The sequence below is a fragment of the Ascidiella aspersa genome, chromosome 8 (assembly GCF_963924565.1).
Source record: "Ascidiella aspersa chromosome 8, kaAscAspe10.2, whole genome shotgun sequence".
In the NCBI taxonomy this organism is placed as follows: Eukaryota; Metazoa; Chordata; class Ascidiacea; order Phlebobranchia; family Ascidiidae; genus Ascidiella; species Ascidiella aspersa.
In genome coordinates this window covers 2,594,072-2,614,046 of record NC_139454.1, presented here as the reverse complement: position 1 = coordinate 2,614,046, position 19,975 = coordinate 2,594,072, and the positions used below count along the sequence as shown (strand labels likewise).

General features: G+C 37.3%; 1 protein-coding gene across 1 annotated transcript; it reads right to left on the bottom strand.

The window, feature by feature from the left end:
- Positions 1–500: 500 nt before the first annotated feature.
- LOC146134857 (uncharacterized) lies at positions 501–19,570 on the bottom strand. The gene is made up of 9 exons (XM_083395690.1): positions 17,151–19,570; positions 15,212–15,414; positions 13,293–13,518; positions 12,056–12,205; positions 10,986–11,195; positions 9,418–9,557; positions 2,463–2,697; positions 1,693–1,881; positions 501–972 (listed from the first exon to the last, which is right to left on the bottom strand). The coding sequence occupies exons 1-9, from the start codon at positions 17,243–17,245 to the stop codon at positions 501–503; spliced, it is 1,920 nt and encodes a 639-aa protein (XP_083251816.1). The 5' UTR covers positions 17,246–19,570.
- Positions 19,571–19,975: the final 405 nt, after the last annotated feature.

The window sequence follows — 19,975 nt, the reverse complement described above, 5'->3', positions numbered from 1 at the left end:
GGGCGTTTACGTAATATTTTAAATCCTTAAACAGCATTTGGTATTGCAAGTAAATGGGTTTGGCATTTAAAATTCTGTCTTGAAAGTAAGTTTTGATTTATATCACAAAACACAAAATACGGTTTAGTTTATGCTAGTATTACGGGCATTCGAAATTAGTTATGGCTATAACACTGTTCATGCTTGCAGAATCTAATGTCTTGCGAACGCATAGAAACTAGATAACCAACAAACAGCGTGGGCAATGAACGCACCAGTTAACTGTTTGTAATTTGAACATAACTGACAAAGGTTGGAGGGCAACGTTCTGCGCAAATCATTTCACCGATCGTGTACGAAAGTTAGTTGAATCGCGACAACAGACAAACATACCGCGAATAACGTCTTTGGGCGTTCCTTGCGACAAACAAAAATCGTGCGGTCGCTTTTCGGCGGCGGCGGCCACCATTTTCAAAAGGGCTGGCCGGAAAATGGACGTTCATTCCCCGCAGAGGAACAAGTTACAGTTGGGGTAGAGGCGGCGGCGGTTGAACCTTCTCGTAGCGGCGGGCCGACATTGCTCTCATAGCTCGCTCCTGCAGCGAAGAGCTGAGATCTGAGAGGTTCACGCCCATGAAGAGAGGGTCTGGCTTTTTCGGTTTTGGCTTCTTCTTTTTCTCCTCAAGGCGCCGAACCTCGTCCGGAGTGCGACCGCCTCCGTGTACAGCCACCTTTAGCCTGGGCGTGAGCAGCATTTGGTCGGGCATGCCGGTCTGTAGACGCAATATACCAGTAATCCAAACGTCGTCGACGCGTAGGTAGGGCACAGTGCGTGAAAGGCGGTAGATGCGGCGCATAAAGTCCATCTTGGATGTGTAGAAGCCGCCGTAGCAGAAGCGAGGGTAGTAGGGCCACTTGTACTCGCGTGGAGAGATGTACCACTGCTTGTACTTACCGTCCTTGTGTCTGTACGGCTTGGAGCGGGACGTGGCCCTGTTAATGGAGATCGACAGATACTACGTTTTTTGTGTGTTAGACCGATGCTGATACCGAATTTTAACATTTTACCAACCCGATGCTGATTTGTTTATATCTATATAACTTAAGTTGAATATAGTGAAATTTGAAATGAAGAAAATCTATAAATTTTGGAGCATAATGGTTGGAAGTTGTAATAAGACGTAGCAAGAATATCAAAGTCCATTCTAAAATAGGCAACATTTTGTGAACGTTTCGAATAAATCTTTATTCATTTTTTAACATAAAATCCAAATGGCATTTCAGTATTATATCTATATTTATTAAACTTTATTTACATATTAACTTGGCGTGATGCTATACAAAAAAATTGCAGAAAAAAAGGAAGAAATTTTTTTTTTAAGGAAAGACTGTTTCATATTCTTTTTGTAAATATCGGCAAAATTCTACCGATACCGATATATCGGCCGACGTTTTCGATAAACCGATATTTCAGTCAATACATAGGCTTCATGCTGAAATGTATACCAATTAAAAACAAATAATTACCTTTCACTTTACTAGAATAAATTGCGATTTAAAAATTGTAATTCTAGTTCAAATTCTGGTTTTCAAAAATTCGGTAATTCTAATCCTAATCTAATTAAAAAAAACTAAAATCATCTAATTTTATTTCTAATCTATAATTTTGAAAAGGAGCTAAAATAAATCTAGTAGTCCAAGTCTGATTTTTACCTGTAAGTGCAAATGAAGGGAAAGTGTGGCCAGTCATTGGCGTACATTCGCGTGAGAACCTTGTCGACCGTCTTCCGTAGGTTTGCAACGTTTATCAGCACATCGTCGTCACCAGATGAGTATAGAAAGTGACGTGGTAGGTTGTCGTAGGCCCACTGCATGCCAGCCAGCGTCTTTAGCGGCACGTACCTGGACGGTAATGGGAAACGTTTGGACTAGTCGGGTTTAGGTGTAGAAGAACGGCACTGGATCGTTTAAAACCGTTTTTTTTAGTTTTATTCGTTTGTAAATATAAACTGTTGCTTCAACTAAAATCCAATTCGTTAAGTTTGCTAAAAACACAATGTTTGCTAAAAACATTTCGTTTACATTGCTTAAAAAAACGGTTTGCCCTCGCTTAAACACAATTCGTTGCTTTTGTAAAAAAGAACAACCCGGTGCGTTGGGAAAATATTAATCATTTGTTTGTAAAAAAAAACACCCGTTGTGCGTTTGCCTTTAAAATCTGTTTCCGTTTGAAAAAAAATAAAAGCAATTTTACTCGATTTATGTTCGCTTGGTGTGCATCCGCAAAAGGCAACAGTTTACCGGTAAAGTTCGGGAACCGTTGGTATATATTCATCAATCGCCCCCCACCACAAAAAATCAGTTAAAAAATACACTTAAATATAAATATTTTATTAAACAAAAGCAAGTGTTGGCCAGTTTTGATTGGCGTACAGTCGCCAGACTGGCATCAGCGATTTTTAAAGCAATATCTACCCTGTTACCTGTATAGTTCTGGCGTGTCCATCTGTAGTATGTCTCTGTGCCTAGAGTGCTCGCCATCCAAGCGAGCCTGGTTTGTGGAGTTGCCGTCCAAAGCGACCACGAACACGTTCTTAAACTTAACGGTGTGGTCGCCGCCCTCCAAGTAATAATCCCGCCAGTGCGATCGAAGCTGAGAGCGGTGCTCGAAATGCTTCACGCTCGACTTGATGAAGTTAACCATGAACCAGCGGATGTCTTAAAAAAGAAGGAAACATTTGAGGTATTTTAGACAAAGTGACTTGACTTGACTTAAGTCTATTAGAGTTAGACAAAGGACTTGACTTAAGTCTATTAGAGTTAGACAAAGGACTTCACTTAAGTCTATTAGAGTTAGACAAAGGACTTCACTTAAGTCTATTAGAGTTAGACAAAGGACTTGACTTAAGTCTATTAGAGTTAGACAAAGGACTTCACTTAAGTCTATTAGAGTTAGACAAAGGACTTGACTTAAGTCTATTAGAGTTAGACAAAGGACTTGACTTAAGTCTATTAGAGTTAGACAAAGGACTTGACTTAAGTCTTTTGGAAAAATGACTTAACTTGACTTAAGTCTTTTAGACAAATAATTTGACTTGGACTTAAGCCATTAGGTGGAACGACTTGGGCTGAATAAAAGTGTTTTCGTTTAACATTTGTTTTATAACTTAAGCCAATGCTTCTTCAAACGGTGTGCTCAGAGTGCACCAGTACAAAAAGGTATACAAGGGTTCGTCACAAACGTTCAAAGAACCATTAATACTTCACATTTTTATTGATAAAACGGTAATTAAATAGTCTCTTTGCTATTTTCTTAAGTTTGTTTGAATGCTGTTTTATGCCATGCAAACTACTGCAGTATTCGCAAGCAGCCTGCAGCCAAAATCGAACTCTCACCGACAGTGTGAAAAACTTCGGCAGATCCGCTCGGTTTAATTGACATAATGATATTGATATGCTTAAAGATTTTTCATACTGCTTTTACCCTTTTACTTTTTTTACCTTTTAAGTAAACTAGGTGCATGAGTTAGTCACAACAACTTTAAGGGTTCACCAAACCAAAAAAGGTTGAACAGCACAGACTTTAAAAGCTATTAACTCAATTTTTGCACGCAACACGACTAGATTGCTAAATGCCGTTTTTTGTTAATTTTTAGTTGACTAGTAACTCATAACCGGGCGAGTTTACCAATTTCAATAGTTTATATCAGTGATTTAACTTGAAGTCGGCTTTCTCTAAAATGACTTGCCTTGGTTCAAAATGACTTGTTTACAACACTGGATTTCACCATAGCCTAAAACATTTTCAATGCAAGTTTTTCTATATATTAAGGCTTAATCGATCTTTCAACAGCAGTAAGCGGTTTTTGTCGATGCAAACTAAGGCCAAAAATGCATTTCAAATATTACCCAGAATCGAGCCATAAAAATGTGCCTGCTTACATGGCTGGCTTTTAGACTGTTACCACAAACCTTAAGGTTGGTTCACACTAAACGCGTCTGGCGTTAACGTAACACGTTTTTTTTTAAACGCTTTCGGTTGCGAAAACTTGAAATATTTCAACTTTGACGCTTTCGGTTAGAAGCGAGGAAATTTGCCGTTAACGCTGGCAACACGTTATGTGTGAACTGGACGACGCTAGCGCTTGGCGCCAGACGCTAATGGCTTAACGCGTCTAATGTTAACCAACCTTTACGCTTGTCTCGCCTATCCGACTATTTTGTTATACATTTGCCATTGCCTGACGATTAGTGTAGCCCAATTTTAGATTTTTTAAAAGTTCAGTACGTACGATATAAATAAATACCGAAAAATACTGTTAAATAACAATTTTCTAAACGACATGAAATCAACTTATCTTTCTACGCTAATATACAATAAGTCGCATGCGGCTGTAAAATGCTGTTTCGTTAATCCATTTTTCCTTAACATATAAATATTTATATTTTTTTACAAAACAATTGTGTTCACCTATCGAGCGTATTTATTTAATTAATTTAACAAATCACAGAGGCAAATAATATATTAGTGAACCTGTACAACTGTTGTTTTGACATTCGATGTCCCAGATTTTTTCCGGCTCTTTGAGAAACTTGAAACGCGGCCTAACAAAGTTCTTCGACGTGGTGTTTTCATCAAAATTGTAGACGTACTTCGACTGGGCGCTGTCCGACTTTATAGAAATGCTTTTGCGATAACTACAAACGCACAAAGTAAGCTGTAAGATTTTGTCAACATTTTTGTCAAGGCATTAAAACCATTACACTTAAGTGAACTGTTTGTGTTTTAAAAATTACAACATAGTATTTGGTTAAAGTTAAACGAACATAGAAGTATTTGCACAATGTTTTAAACAATTTATATATATATAATTTACAAAAAAGTAACCTTTTTTACGATCTTATTTAAGTTCTCCTAAAAATGTTATTAAAACGCACCTAAGTGGTCTAAAAAAAATTGTAATCCTATATTGCCTACTAGGTTCAGGGTCTTAAAATTGGTTTGTGTAGTAGTAGTGCGACATTTGGCGCTTGTCTAAAATCCTATCACAGCGTTGAAACAATTATTAAAGCAACGCACATTATTTGGGTGAGGGTGTCGGTTAGTGTTTGGGTGAGTGTGGTCCCAGTATTATTGTTTAATGATATTGCATAACCTACCCAAACCCAAACACTAACCCGCATCCTAACCCAAATAAGGTGCTGGCCTAAAATCCTGCAATAATGCCTAGTTTTGGTTAGGGTGCAATTAGCGTCTGGATTTGGGTGGGTCAAGCAACTACCTTTAAATAATAACAGTTGACCATACCTCACCCAAACACTAACCGACACCCTAACCAAAATATTGTGCGTAGACTTAATTATTGTTTGAACGCTGTGGTAGGATTCTAGACCAGCACCCTAAATTGTTTGCTGGCAAACTTAAGAAAACATCTTAGCCTACTTAATTTTGTTTACCTTGTGACTCCATTCATAAGAAAAACGAGAATGGTCGACGAAAATACGATTGTTAGCAGCAAAATAATCCTGAATTTTTGCAGTTTTCTTAATTTGCAGCACTTTCGCATGCTTAAACCAGCTCGTTGGAATAATTCGTACACGCATACACAGTGGTTTGTCAGGCTAGTTACCACTGAACGTCTTTGATGTTTGCAATCCTATTTGCAAATTCCAATGCAACATTTGACGACCTCTTTGCTGTAACTTTGTTGGGCTTCGTGCTTTGCTGGCATAGGGATAACGCAAAGATGTGCTGTTCAAACAAAACTTAGATTCATGACCGCTATGAAAGACTAGGCTTGAATGGAACAATTTCGCCCAGTACAGTTCAGAATGTTTGAAAATACGACTAAATATCTTACCAAATTTGATTTACTAAAAAATTAGCAGACGTAGCTATTTACAGCAAGTCAAATAATATTAACAAAAACAACCAAATTACTAAAAAATATGGCTTAAAAAAGTTGGATCATAAAAACTAATTTTAACTTTATTTTGGGATCAACAAAGCTAAAATCATGGGCAACAACAATCGGTAATTGTTTCGAAACAAATGTTTTAACAGCTGATCACCACCAAGCTGCTGGTTACTAAAAAAGTTATCAGCATAAATGTGGTATGCTCAGTTTTAACCCTTTTTAGTAAGCCTTTTATTTCACCTTTTGATTAGTATTACTATATATATATATATATATATATATATATATATATATTATGGAGTTTGTGCGACACATTTTGCATGCCTTAAGCACTGCGTGTTTTTTTTAAAACCGTGTAATATTTTAAAGTCACTTTCTTAAATTTTGCGATATTTTTACCAACACGCCAGTTTCATAACAACCAAACAGATCTCTTAAACAAAACTTCTTATTTACTATTATATCCAACAGGAAGCCAGTACAAAAGCAATATCAACTAGGAGTTAAATGAAGCTTTTCGCTGAACTAATATGACCACAGGTTTTAGTTTTTCAAGTACAAATCATTTAACAGTATGTAAAACTTAGCGTCATGAAAAATTGTTTTTCTAAAAGCTGAGGGATTTGTGATTTTAGGCGAGTGTAACAACACAGAAAGGTCGTTAACCTATGTTTGCATGGGGCGGTATATGCTGAAGAAAAGTGGTATAGCTTGGCCTAACATATCGCGGTTAGAACATCCCAGGAACTCGCAAGTGGATTTGGTTTGCCTTTACCACTATGTTATCAACAAACTTAACCCATTCTTCGACATTGGAAAGGTAAGAAACTTTATGGCACTTTAACCTGCTGATAATCTTTTCATATTTAAAAAGTTTTTCATTTTTTTCATAAATGTATTGTATTCTCAACCAACTTGCGCCCAATCGTGCTTCGTCAGGTCAAAGTAGAAATGAAAGCAATTGTCGAGAATACATTATAATTTGTCTTTAAATAGTGCCATCTGATTACCATTTGTTTCGGATTCCTTACAGGTGCACCTTGTACTGTAAAGAAAACGTTATCCACTTTTACTTTACATCTTGGCTTGGTAAACACAATGTTTTGCTCCAAAATATTTAGAAAATCAAAAAGCTTTGTTTTTTATTAAAATGTGAACTACAGCTAGAACAAGGATACACGTTTCATACAGGCTACGTAATATTGCTATAAATGGAATGCATAACATACACAAAATTTCAATAATACAGGTAGAAATTAACCTTACACAAGGTTTAACAATGCATATTACGACAAGAAAGCAGCTTCATATAGCCACACACTTCCATTTTTTTGCACCAAATAAGAACTAAAGTTCGTACTACACGCTGTAGCCGAGACTTAAGGTTTTGTAACTTACTTGAGTGGGCTACAGTTTTTAAATGCGCTCCGCTTACACAACACATTATTTCAACGGTTTTTAAACGTTGACTTCGTGGGCAGTTCAAAAGCGCAACACTTCTCCATAAAGCTTTTGAAACAATTTTCTAGCATTAAAATATCAAATAACAATAACAAACCATGCATTAAATACTTTGCGTGTAAACTTCTCAATTCAGCATGTTTGCTGTAAATAGGGTTGCCAATTTTGTCAATGGAAAATAAGGACAAAAAATAATATGCATATGTTTTATATATATATATATATATATCCTTTTTCACAAAATATTTAAACATAACCATTATGGTTGCGTTACATAACTTAAAAGTAACAAAAACACGTATTTTCCTTTTTAACAATTTCAAAAATGGTAATTATGAGTTTATGACATGCATGAAATAACACAAATAAGAAATACATTATAGAATGTTCATTTATTCGTAGTATATTTGTAACTATTATTTTTTTAAATTATATTTTTTCTGAGATTTTGCTGTCTTAAGTAGCACAGAATCTTGTTTGATCTTCTCTGAAAATTCTTGACATGTGTTCGCGAAATTAAAATATATAAAAAGCTCATTTTTAATTAGGTCAACTGAGCATCTATTTCGTTCATCTCGCCATTTTGAGGACATGACACTGAATGTCGCAATATGCAGAAGTTCCAGGAAGAGAGAGTACGTATGAAACGATTTTGAATATATTCATATATTTTTTTTTTTTTTTTTTTTAGTGCAGAAGTAGCCTTAGCGACAGAATTCTTTTCGATACCCATGCAGATTAGGCTGGATGCTATCGTAAGCTTGAACAATGCACATCCCTTGAATTCCCTTCTTTATTTAGAATCAAAATTTTGCCCAAACTTTGGGAGCTAAAGGCTTAACTAAGCACTTCTAGTCTTTTATGATGGCATTATCTTGTAGCTGTTTACTCTCAGTAACATAATAAAGGACTGGAAGAAGTCTTATTGTCTTAAGCGCAACTCAAATTTGACTATACTGTTTGGCAGCGATAAAGAAACGCTCTAAACAGAACCTAGAAATTAGATTCCAATGGCACTGCCGCACAACGCGACAAACCACACACCACAGCTGCTACCTGTCAACTGAATCGGATCTTTAAGCTTTAGTAACGATTTTATTTGCTTCGGTAGCTAGTAAGGCATTTTCACATACATGATACGTGCTCTTGATTTTTAATAGATATTCTAAATAATAACGTTTTTGAATGAAATCTAGTAAAAAAGATCAAAATAAAGGACATTTGGCGTCCTTTATGAATGTCAAAAAGGACAAGGACAAAAAAGGAAAATAAAGGACTGTCCTTTGCAATAAAGGACGGTTGGCAACCCTAGCTGTAAAGATTTTACATTGCCTTTCGATCTCAAACCAAATTGTACCGTTTTTTTAAATCACAAAATAATCCAGATACATGGCTACGTCATTACGAACTCACATAGTTTCGTCATTCAGACAACCTGTGTCATACGTGGCTTTAACATTAGAAAAATAATGAATTACGCGCGCAAAAACGACTTAGTAAGTACACGTCAAACAGTGCTGAATTTTTACACGGTTTCCTACCTAGATCCATAAAGGCATGTCTTTGCTTGCCATCTGACGTAATAATAGAAAAACGTAGACCTAGCCTACAAAGGTAAAAAATAATATGTATTTCTAGGTAAGCAATCAGCCACGAGGGTTGTGGTTGTCTGCAAGAGGCTGAAAAAAATGAGAAACATGAAAACTTTCGCAGAACGTCTGTTAGGGCTAAGAATTCAACTTTGACTTCACCAGCCAACTAATGACTTTATCCAACTAATGACTTACGGGCGCCAAGGTACAGGGGCGCCAAAATGAGGCTTACAAAGGCCCAAATGAGGCTACTCCTTGAATACAATGTTCTATAATTTGAATTGCTTTATATAAAGGTAATATATATTGGGTTAATGTAATAGAAAATGTGATTAAACATGAAGGAGGGGGCGCCAACTTTACAGTTTGCCCCCGGGCGCAAAATACCCCGACTACGCCTCTGCTCAGCACGCTACTTGAAGCTTTGCATAGTTGGTCGCGAACGAAAAAATGTCACTTTTTCTAGAAGATATTTTTGGCCGATGACGCCTTCCCGCCCAGTCCGTGGCTTGCCATCTGGTATTTAGGCGTTATTACCATTCCGTCCGGGATGTCCAGTTTAATTCGTAGTATCCCGGTCACCCAAATGTCGTCTACTCGCAGATACCTAAAGGCAAAGGTTTTCAGGTTTTCAAGATGAAATATTTTAGGGGAAAGCGGGGCAAAACGGACCCCCGGGGCAAAACGGACCCCTCACTTTTCTCGTTAACGAAAATTGCCCACGTCAATATTTTTTTGCTGAACATTGAATATCGTCGAAAAAAAAAACGTTTGTGGCCAAAAATTATAGGCAGATTCGATTTTGCACAAACCAGGGAGGGGAGAAAATGTGTTTGGGGGATATTGATATAAGGACACCATAGTAAAATTATTTGTTTTTTACTAAAGTTCAAGTAAAGACAAAGTTACCTTTTGAGTTGAATTAAGTTTGTCGCCTTAGTTATTAGTATGGTAACCAGGTTGCACTATATAAAAACAAGTTGTATTAAAATCTCGACAAGCTTTCGCACAACCGTGCTTCATCAGGTCAAAGAAAGTATTTAGAATTAGACAAATACGGCCATTTACAAATATTAAACATTAACGTATTTTTCTTTGCATAGTCCGCGCTCACGTGGTCCGAAATGGTGTTCTAATAATCTATTTTTTATCAAAAAATAGTAGGCGAATGTTGTACCCGTTTCTATACAAGAGATATAAAATGAAAAGCCTAATCACGCTACGAAAATTACCGAGTTCGTTGATTGCCAAATGTATTGATAATCAAATATATTCTGGATTTAAGTGGCAATACACCGATTCAGGTTTGCACACAAATTGCTTTGAAAAAATTTGGTGTGTTCACCAGCCACAGAATTCAGACCGGAGTGCTGGGAACTAAAATCGCGACAGTTAATATGTGTGCTTTCATTATATTATGTTAACGTTTACCTTTTCGGCTTCCTAATACCTGAAACGCAACGTTAGCTGATATAACTCAAATTTTATGCTATTTTAGAGGGCATGAGTTATTATTAATTACCAACTAAAGGCTTTTGTATTTACCGTATGTTTTATGTTGTTTCTGCTTATGATAGTGGGACAGGACAGCCCCGGGTGGTGGCCCAATGGGACCGTCAGGCCCCCGATATCTACTACTAGATGGTGACCTACAGTTGGAACTGGGTAGCATTTTTGGATACCTTATTTATGTAGATTAAAGGTAACAAACGGTCCCAGAATGCAAATTTAGTTAAAATAGATAAAAAAAACACCAGCGCATTGTACCTCTTATAAAATATTAGTGAATTACCATCAGGAAATTAATAAAACAGCAAACACCAGCGCATTGTACCTCTTATAAAATATTAGTAAATTACCATCAGGAAATTAATAAAACAGCAAACACCAGCGCATTGTACCTCTTATAAAATATTAGTGAATTACCATCAGGAAATTAATAAAACAGCAAACACCAGCGCATTGTACCTCTTATAAAATATTAGTGAATTACCATCAGGAAATTAATAAAACAGCAAACGCCAGCGAATTGTACCTCTCGGTAGTCGAGGTTTGAAAGAGTTGAGTGACCAGGGCGACACTGGTCGAATAGTAGCCACCAAAGCACCCCTTTGGGTAGTAGGGCCACTTGTATTCTTGGCGAGAGACGAACCACTTCTTGAACTGACCATTGGGCTCGCGGTAAGGCTCCAAATTGGGCATCGTCCTGTACGTGCAGATTATTGGAAATGTAGGCCACTGTTGTCTGGAAAGCAAACAGCATGCTGCATTGGTGTAAGTAAGATTTTTTTTTACAAAAACTGGTAAAAAACAAGAATTATTCAAATAATTAAACAACCAGGGTTTTTTTAAACAGCCGTCGTCAATTTTGCTAATTAGAACCATTCTTCTATTTTTTTTATAGACGGTTGGAAGCTCAAAGTGTGACAACCAACAATGTACCGGGCTTCTATGAGCACAGACGCTGTTGGACTATTACCCGCAACCTTAACACATTTTTGATCGTAGAAAGGTAACAAAAACTTTATGGCGCCTTAACCTACTGGTATAATCTTTTAATATTTAAATCGTTTTTCATTTTTTTTAATCACCTGTGTGAATAAATGTTTTGTATTTTCAACAAGCTTTTCGTATCAAGTAGAAATAAAAGCAATTAAAATACACGAAGGACTTAATTGCAAACTAAATTATACAAAAAATCAACTATAAAAAATTAGATTTTACTTTAATTTGCATAAGCGGCGACGTTATTTTTACAAATTGGTGTGAAACAAAATAAAAGAAAAAAAAAAACTCTTGATGTACAAAGTTACAACACATTTATTGTCCTATTTTGAATGAATACTTGTAAATGGTGGTATTTGCCTAATGCTTAATAGGGTGTCACTTGATTACCCTACATAAAGACAAATTGTATTGAAATGCTGCATTTCTACTAAGACCTGCGATGAAGCTTGTCGAGAATACAATAAAATTTGTTTTCATACACAGCCACCTGATCATCCTATTTTTACCAATTTCGGATCCCTACCAAATACACCTTGTAAGCAAACAGAAAACGTTATTTCCAAAGAACAACCGCAAAACCTAATAGACTAAACCCACTTGTCAACTATCTTAATGTACTCGTCGATGATTTGTTGCACTCTTCCGACATGAATCAAGAAATCATCGTCACCAGAAGAGTAGAAATATTGCACGGGGAGGTTTTCGGAGGCCCACTGCATTCCTGCAAGTGTCTTCAATGGAACGTACCTTAAACCAGTGAAAATAATTTGTTAGAAATAAGTTACACTTTTTTATGTTTAAAATGAAAAAAGACTGATTCGAAACGTTTAACTACGTGTTCAAGTCAAGTCATTTTGCTCAAAACACTTCAGTCGAGTCAAGGTAGGTCATTTTGCCCATAAGACTTAAGTCAAGTCAAGTCATTTTGCTATAAAGACTTAAGTCAAGTCAAGTCATTTTGCCCAAAAGACTTAAGTCGAGTCAAGTCAAGTCATTTTGCTCAAAACACTTCAGTCAAGTCAAGTCATTTTGCTCAAAAGACTTAAGTCGGGTCAAGTCAAGTCATTTTGCCCAAAAGAGTTGAGTCAAGTCAAGGAATTTTGCCCAAAAGACTTCAGTCAAATCAAGTCAAGTCATTTTGCTCAAAGGACTTCAGTCAAGTCAAGGTAAGTCATTTTGCCCATAAGACTTTAGTCAAGTCAAGTCATTTTCCCCAAAAGACTTCAGACAAGTCAAGGTAAGTCATTTTGCCCATAAGACTTCAGTCAAATCAAGTCAAGTCATTTGTCCAAAAGACTTGAGTCTAGTCAAGTAATTTTGCCCAAACGACTTAAGACAAGTCATTTAAAAACAGTGACTTGAGTCAAGTTATTAACTTAAGTCATTACAACCCTGAACCTAAGCACAATTCAAGTGTCCTCCTCATATACATACATACACCTGTACTCATCGGGCATAGAGTACTCATCGGGCAATAAGTAGGTATCATTTTGTAAACCTTTCTAATGAAACATAAGATAATCACTAGAGGTTGTAGTAAGACGTAGAATGGATATCAAAGTCCATACAGAAGTAGGTTGCACTTTGAACGTTTCAAATAATCTTAAGATAATGGCTGGAGGTTGTAGTAAAACGTAATAAGAATATCAGGCCAAACAGATGTAGGTAGCATTTTGTGATCATTTTACATAAATATTACGATAATGACTGGAGGTTGTAGTGAGATGTGGAATGAATTTCAAAGCTCATACAGAGGTAGGTTGGATTTTTAAACATTTCGAATAAAAAAAAGATAATGGCTGAAGTTTGTAGTTAGACGTAGAACAAATGAAACCTGTACTCATCGGGCCCGTCTAGTTGCAGCAGATCTCCAAACCTCTCGTGTTCCTCCTGAAGTAGAGCAGCCTCTCTCTCATTTGCAGCCCTAGCCACCACAAAAACTGTGAAGAATGCTGCTCTGTTGGAATAGTGTGTGTCGGCCCATGTTCGACGAACGTCGGCGCGATTTGCAAAGTTGCTCGTCTTCGATTTGATAAAGTTTACCATCGTCCAGCGCGTGTCTATAGTTTGGAAAAAAGGAAGCTTTAAACTCCGGATTAGAGAACGTCGAATATATGGATGAGAGCCGATACCCAATGCCAAATAGTGCTATTGGTACTCGTCCAGCAAAGTGTCTAGTTTAGGAAAAAATAAGCTGTAATCCAGTGGTTCTCAACCTTTTGTCGTTCGTGGCCCATTTACGTTGCAAAACATTTGTCAACAACCTTTTAAGAAAGAAAACTCTGTAAAATAGGTTTAGAACAAAACACAGCAGAACATATTTCAAAACAGATTGTTTTTTTAAGCGTGGATTAGTGAGCTACTTGCGACTGAACAATAAATTTATATTCCTTTTTAATAAGCCACTATTCCTGTAAAATTAAATATAGTGACACAAATGAAATTGTATCTTGCTTTTTTAAATTGGTCTGTGACCCACCTCAAATGTTCTTATGGCCCACCAGTGACCCATTGCCCACTGGTTGAGAACCGCTGCTCTTAATCTCTAAATTAGTGAAGTTTGACAATATCGGAGCTGATACCCGATATTAAATAGCAGTATCGGTACTCGCCCAGTGCGTGTCAAGTTTAGGAAAAAGAAGGAAATGTTTCAGTCACATTAACTGGTGATGATACTGTAGTGTTTTTCAATCAGCCAATATTGAGTCGTCGCTTGATTTTGTTGGGTCGCCGACTGCAGTAGTTTAATATGATTAGATTTATTTAAATTGGTTCGAAGCGAGATGGCTCCAACATTTAGGTTCGGAAGCAATCTACTAAAGCAGCGGTTCTCAACCAGTGGGTCATGGCTCACTGGTGGGCCATGGAAACTTTTTAGGTGGGCCACAGGCCAATTTAAAAAAGCTAGATTTTTTGAAGAATTTCATTTGTGTCACTATACCTAACTCTACAGGAAAACTGGCTTGGGGAGGAATTGAGAATGAAAGTAAATTTATTCTTCAGAAGCGAGAATAAATAAGCTGTGCTATATGGTACGTTATTTTTTTTTCAAAACCTTTTTCATAGTTTGTTCTTTTATAAAAATTTATTTGGCCACAGAATTTTTGTGCAACGAAAATGGGCCACGAAAGAAAAAAGGTTGAGAACCACTGCACTAGAATAAGGTGTTAATATGGGTTTGATAAATATGAAATACTTAAGTTTAGGTCGATGGGAATAAAAGTTGCGAAACACCGCGCTTAAACAAAATTTTCCACATTTGCTTTTTTGCCCACAAAATCAAGGTATTAGTATTGGAATTAAACACCAAGTATCGGACATATCTCTACTAGTACACCGAAAGGCATCGCAGACCCACCGAATCTTTCGATCAATAATGCAAGCAAGGCAGGCCAGAAAAACTACTAACCTGCAGTGAGGTTTGAACTCACGACCTCCGGTCATACCAGGACCGTCACACTACCAAACTACACAGGCTCAGAGAGGAGCAAGTCGAGAAACAACCGTAACACTGTTGCTTGCTGCATTTTATTCGTCAAACTAGTCTGTGTTGAGGTTCGAACTCACAGCCTCGGTCATACCAAGATCGTCGCTCTACCAACTGGGCTACACAAGCTCAGAGAGGAGCAAGTCGAGAAACAACCATACGCTAATGCATGCTACTTTACATTAAAGGTGACCTACATTCTACAGTGACCATATCATTATTCAATGAAAGATGCAACACAGTATGTATCCCTATGCTATACTTACTATTGATGTGAACGCAGGCATCGCCTTGGCAGGGCTTGGGTTCCATAATGTTGGGTTCTTTGAGGAAGGTTAAACGTGGTCGACGAAAGGGTTCCTCTTCTGTTCCGTTTCTTTTTTCGTCGAAGTCGTACTTAAAAGCTTTTTCCTCTTTTACTTCACCGTACGTCGAGTAGTTCTCTGAGCCTTTCAACCTCGTGGTGCGCCTGCATTTTCAAAGTGGATTGCACGATTTTATTTTAATTTCTAAAAAAAATCACCACTACCAAAGAGCTGGTCTGTTATTCAAATTCTTTGTTCAGTGTACTGCGAGAATAACAAAGGCGCTGGATCAAGTAGCAAATTTGCTAAAGGAAATAAGGTTAGAACTAGAACTACAGGACACAAGCTATTCCGATTAAAATATAACACGCCGCACTTTGCCCTAATTTATATATAGAAGTATAAAGAATCATTTGTTTTTCACCATTCGGATTCAGGCAGATTCTGATTTTATCGACTATAGTGACTTGAGTATTTTTATTAAAATTACTAAATAATTCTAGTTTTCTAATTCTATAATCAGAATTTAAAAGAAAATTCTAATTATAGATTTTAATAAAAATACTCAAGTCACTATAGTCGATAAAATCAAAATACCTCATGCAATTATCAGTGTAAAATACAAGTAAAAAAATCACAATAATTTTGATAAAATCGCACTCGGCAATACCTAATGGCATCATTTTTGCTGAACCGTTTGTAAACAGCGAAATGTCAGTTTTATCAAATATCATGGCTTTAGAATTATCTAGTTGTCCAAGTCTGGTTTTTAATGCCATGTTGCAGATTAAAAAGAAACAAATGAAACAGATTTAAATCAAATTTGTAATTTGTTTAACTTTATTACGTTAATTTACATCTGAATGGTCTACAGCAGGGTTTCCCAAACTGTGGTCCGCCAACCGCTTCGATTTGTTTTAGACCAGGGGTGTCCAACTCAAACATGCCGACGTGCCAATTTTTGTCTTATAGCTTCTTCCCGTGCCAAAGTTTAACAACTATATTTTTTCTAATATAAAAAGCGCTTTTATTCAAAATTAAAAACAGAATAGCATTGTTATAACATCAGAAGTAATGGTTGTGGTCGTAATTGCTGGGATTGTTTTGTATTGTAAATTAACAATGACAATATGCTGTATAACAAATTTAGCTTTTTTGACAAATGGCTGTATATTTTGGGGCTTGCGTGCCATTTTTTATTATGTCGCGTGCCACATGTTGGACACCCCTGTTTTGGACGCTTGTAGCGTTGAAGTTAGGATAATTCGGGGCTTTGAAGCGTCTGTGTGCTATACAAAACTGTAGGGTATGGCTTGGCAACGTTTCGTTATGGATGACTAGTCCGCACATTCGCTGTTCACCTTTATCCAGTCCTAACACAGACGCTTCAAATCCCCGAATTATCCTAACCTGAGCGCTACAAGCGTCTAAAACAAATCGAACCGGGTGGGTCCGCGGACCATTGGTGGTACGCGACTACTGATCAGGTGGTCTGTTGCGACATGACAAGAAATTAAAAAGTCACACATATACGTTGTACAGTACGTACCCATTCAATAATTGCGCTAGTTATTCACAACTTAATGATTTCGAAAGCTTTTGCTGTCCAGTATCGTAAATCTTTCTTGTTGCGCGAAGAGTAGTGAGTAAAAAGTTTGTTGTGAACCAGAGATGAGAAACGAAGTGAACTTATAGAATAATTTAATTGTGTAGGTAACTCCACTGCCATAAGAATAGTTGTTAAGTACAGTAACTTAACTTTAATTATGCGATCCGCGAAATAACAGATTCGCAAATAGTGGTCCGTGGTCCAAAAACTTTAGGGAAACCCTGGTTTACAGGACAAGAATTCAGTAGCTTTGGTACGAAGCAAAGGCATTATGTTCAAATCTGTTCTTACCGCTGTCCAGTCCATTTTTGAAACCTCATCATCAGGAACAAAGCCCCCGCAAAAGAGAGCAGCAAAAAAACACGGAAGCATGCGTGAGTCTTCATGTTAGGTCGAAGATTTGCAAAGAACTTTCACAGAGCAAAATACTACCACTATACCCCACTGGCCGCCAGCGCAGTTAGCAGGATCTCTATGGCAGTGGTTCTCAACCTTTTTTGGCTTGCGGTACACGTCAGAAATTATACAAAAGATTGCGGCACCCCTACAAGATTAGTGAATCCATAGTATGCAATATTAAACGGAACTGGAACAACACACACCAACTCTACACAGAGTAGGAAGATATAAATGGATTTATTCTATTATAATCTTACACAAAAAGTTCTAAAAGTTAAGCAAAAATCAGACTATTAATGATGCTCAAATATCTCTCGGCTCCCTTGGGCACTAGAAATGGCACCCCGGTTGAGAACCACTGCGCTGTGGGCTCTATAATCGCTTTGATTGACCTGTCACGGCTCTCATAACAAAAAACTCCTGCATAAAAGAAAAACAAATTAACTCCTCCAAATTGAGAGTGCACAATTGGTGTACCTATTTTTCTGACAAAGATATCATGAAAAACCTCCTGCAAAAACGAAAGCAAATAAACTCCTGCAACTGCAATTTAAGTCAAAGCATAATTAAAAAGTTCAACGCCGTTAAAGTTGGGCTCAACCGGGATTTGGCTCAACCGGGAACTCATAGCACACTTTTTAATCCAGCCTACTTTAAAGCGTAGACCTTCTTTTATTTCGTTTTTGCGTCAGCCACACACGACACACGTGTTTGCGAGCTCGTGCCTGGTACCTGTTAGACGTCATTATTATTGTTGCCTTTTTGGTAACAGTTTCGCACATTCTGTCCAAATTTGTAGCTATTTGATGCAAAGTTGCAAGAAAATGCCACCAACAACATAAAAGTTTCTCTTTGTGTCTTAAAGCTATGAAATCGTTTTGCATTTTCATCTATCGAAGCTGACAGAATCTGTAAACCGTTGAAAAATCAAAAGCGGTTTTACAAATCCCAGACCACGACAAAGGTCCTCGATTATTTCTGGTTGGGCTCAAACAAGTATTGCTGCAGCTATAGCCCACGCAGTTACTGTATTTAAAATTGTAGTGATTAAGAGATGTGCTCACGGTGAATTGAGTGGGCGCTGGCCCTTACGACAAGTGCTGACGGCTGTCTAATTCTCTCACACGTTCCTAGTCAACAACTGACTCCAATGGAGCAGGCCGCTAAAATACCTGTCCTTAACTGCTTGAACTTTAGACAGATTCACTTTACTATGTTGATATTGCTTGTTGAGTACATATTTCATATTTTTTCTAACCAAGCCCCTTCAAAGGAACCAGGGCATACTGAGCCCCTTCACAAAACGAGGTAACTGTTTTGGCGGTCTATTTTCGCCACTTACGCGAAATGCGAAACAACATAGGACTTGGGTTCCATCACATGACTTTGGACTACATCACATGACAGGAATTGGAGACGCGACAAAAATTAAAATAGAACGATAACGTAACACGGTGATTCCAGCCTCGTTTTTTTAGTATAAAAGCCGTATAAAGGAAAATCAATCGCGAAACGCCCGACATGCTCTTTTCGGCTGTTGGTCACACATCAGTGGTCACTGGTCACATGATGGTGGTTGGTGAATTGACGAAAAAATGCTTCTTTTTTAAACTAAAGTTTTGCTTGCACCGTTAACATGCCCGATTTAAAACTATATTTTTCTCTGAAGCACCCAGTTTCTTATTTCCAATCCTATTTATTCCATGATAACAACGCCAAAAAGCGAACAAGCTTCGTTTGACGTCAAACTAAGCAACGCAGAGTAATAGTGCTTACCAAAGACTACAAAATAACCTATTTTATTCACATTTAGCTGCAACAAATAAGCAATAACATTTCCCATTATAGGTCAACGTAACTTACTAAGAGAAAATTAATTTGCGACTAAAATTCATCCAAACATATTATATCTACAACATTAGTTCGCGCACCACTGATCAAATATCCATGCACCACAATTCCAGTAGCAATTCTATGCCTTATCTTCCTTATAACAACAACGGTTCTCCATTATTTCTGTTCGTCTACCAACTATATATCGGATTCTACTATCACTGCGTAATATCCTGTATTGACTCAAAAGGAGCTCGAATTTCTAACTATAGCTTATGGGCCGGTTTAGTAATAGTACAAAGGAAAAATATACCGTAACGTTTTTCGCCGCCCAATATTATTCAACAAAACAAACAAGAGAGTAATAATATTAAGGTTGGTTAACACTAGACGCGTTTTGCTTTTGCGTTAGCGTCTGGCGCAAAACCCTATTGGCCAGTTCACACAACGCGTTGCCAGCGTTAACTGAAAATTTCCTCGCTTCTAACCGAAAGCGTCAAAGTTGAACAGTTTTCAAAAGCGTTTTTTACGCTTTGGTGATCCACGTTTTACGTTAACGCCAGACGCGTCTAGTGTGAACCAACCTTGCGTTAACTTTCCTACACTTCGCGTAAGAACTGAAAACTGCTGGAACATACCACCTGAAAATCCTCACCATAAAACCTTGTGTATAAAACAGTAGGATTGACAAGAAAACAGAACAGATAATAATCAAAAACAGCTCTTCTGGTAATTGTAATTATTAACCAACGTTTCGGCAACCTATTTAAAACGATTCTTCAGGGTGAATGACACCCAACGCTCCAAGTAAAATGACACCTAACGCTCCAAGTAAAATGACACCTAACGCTCCAAGTAAAATGACACCTAACGCTCCAAGTAAA

What these genes read in the sequence shown, in the direction of transcription:
- LOC146134857 (XM_083395690.1), bottom strand. Translation starts at nt 17,245, where the DNA reads ATGAAGACTCACGCATGCTTCCGTGTTTTTTTGCTGCTCTCTTTTGCG. An exon ending in GACACGCCAGAACTATACAG is followed by an intron (nt 1,882 to 2,462) that starts GTAACAGGGTAG and finishes ATTACCGTCCAG; the next exon opens with GTACGTGCCGCTAAAGACGC. An exon ending in CCCTTCATTTGCACTTACAG is followed by an intron (nt 973 to 1,692) that starts GTAAAAATCAGA and finishes CTCCATTAACAG; the next exon opens with GGCCACGTCCCGCTCCAAGC.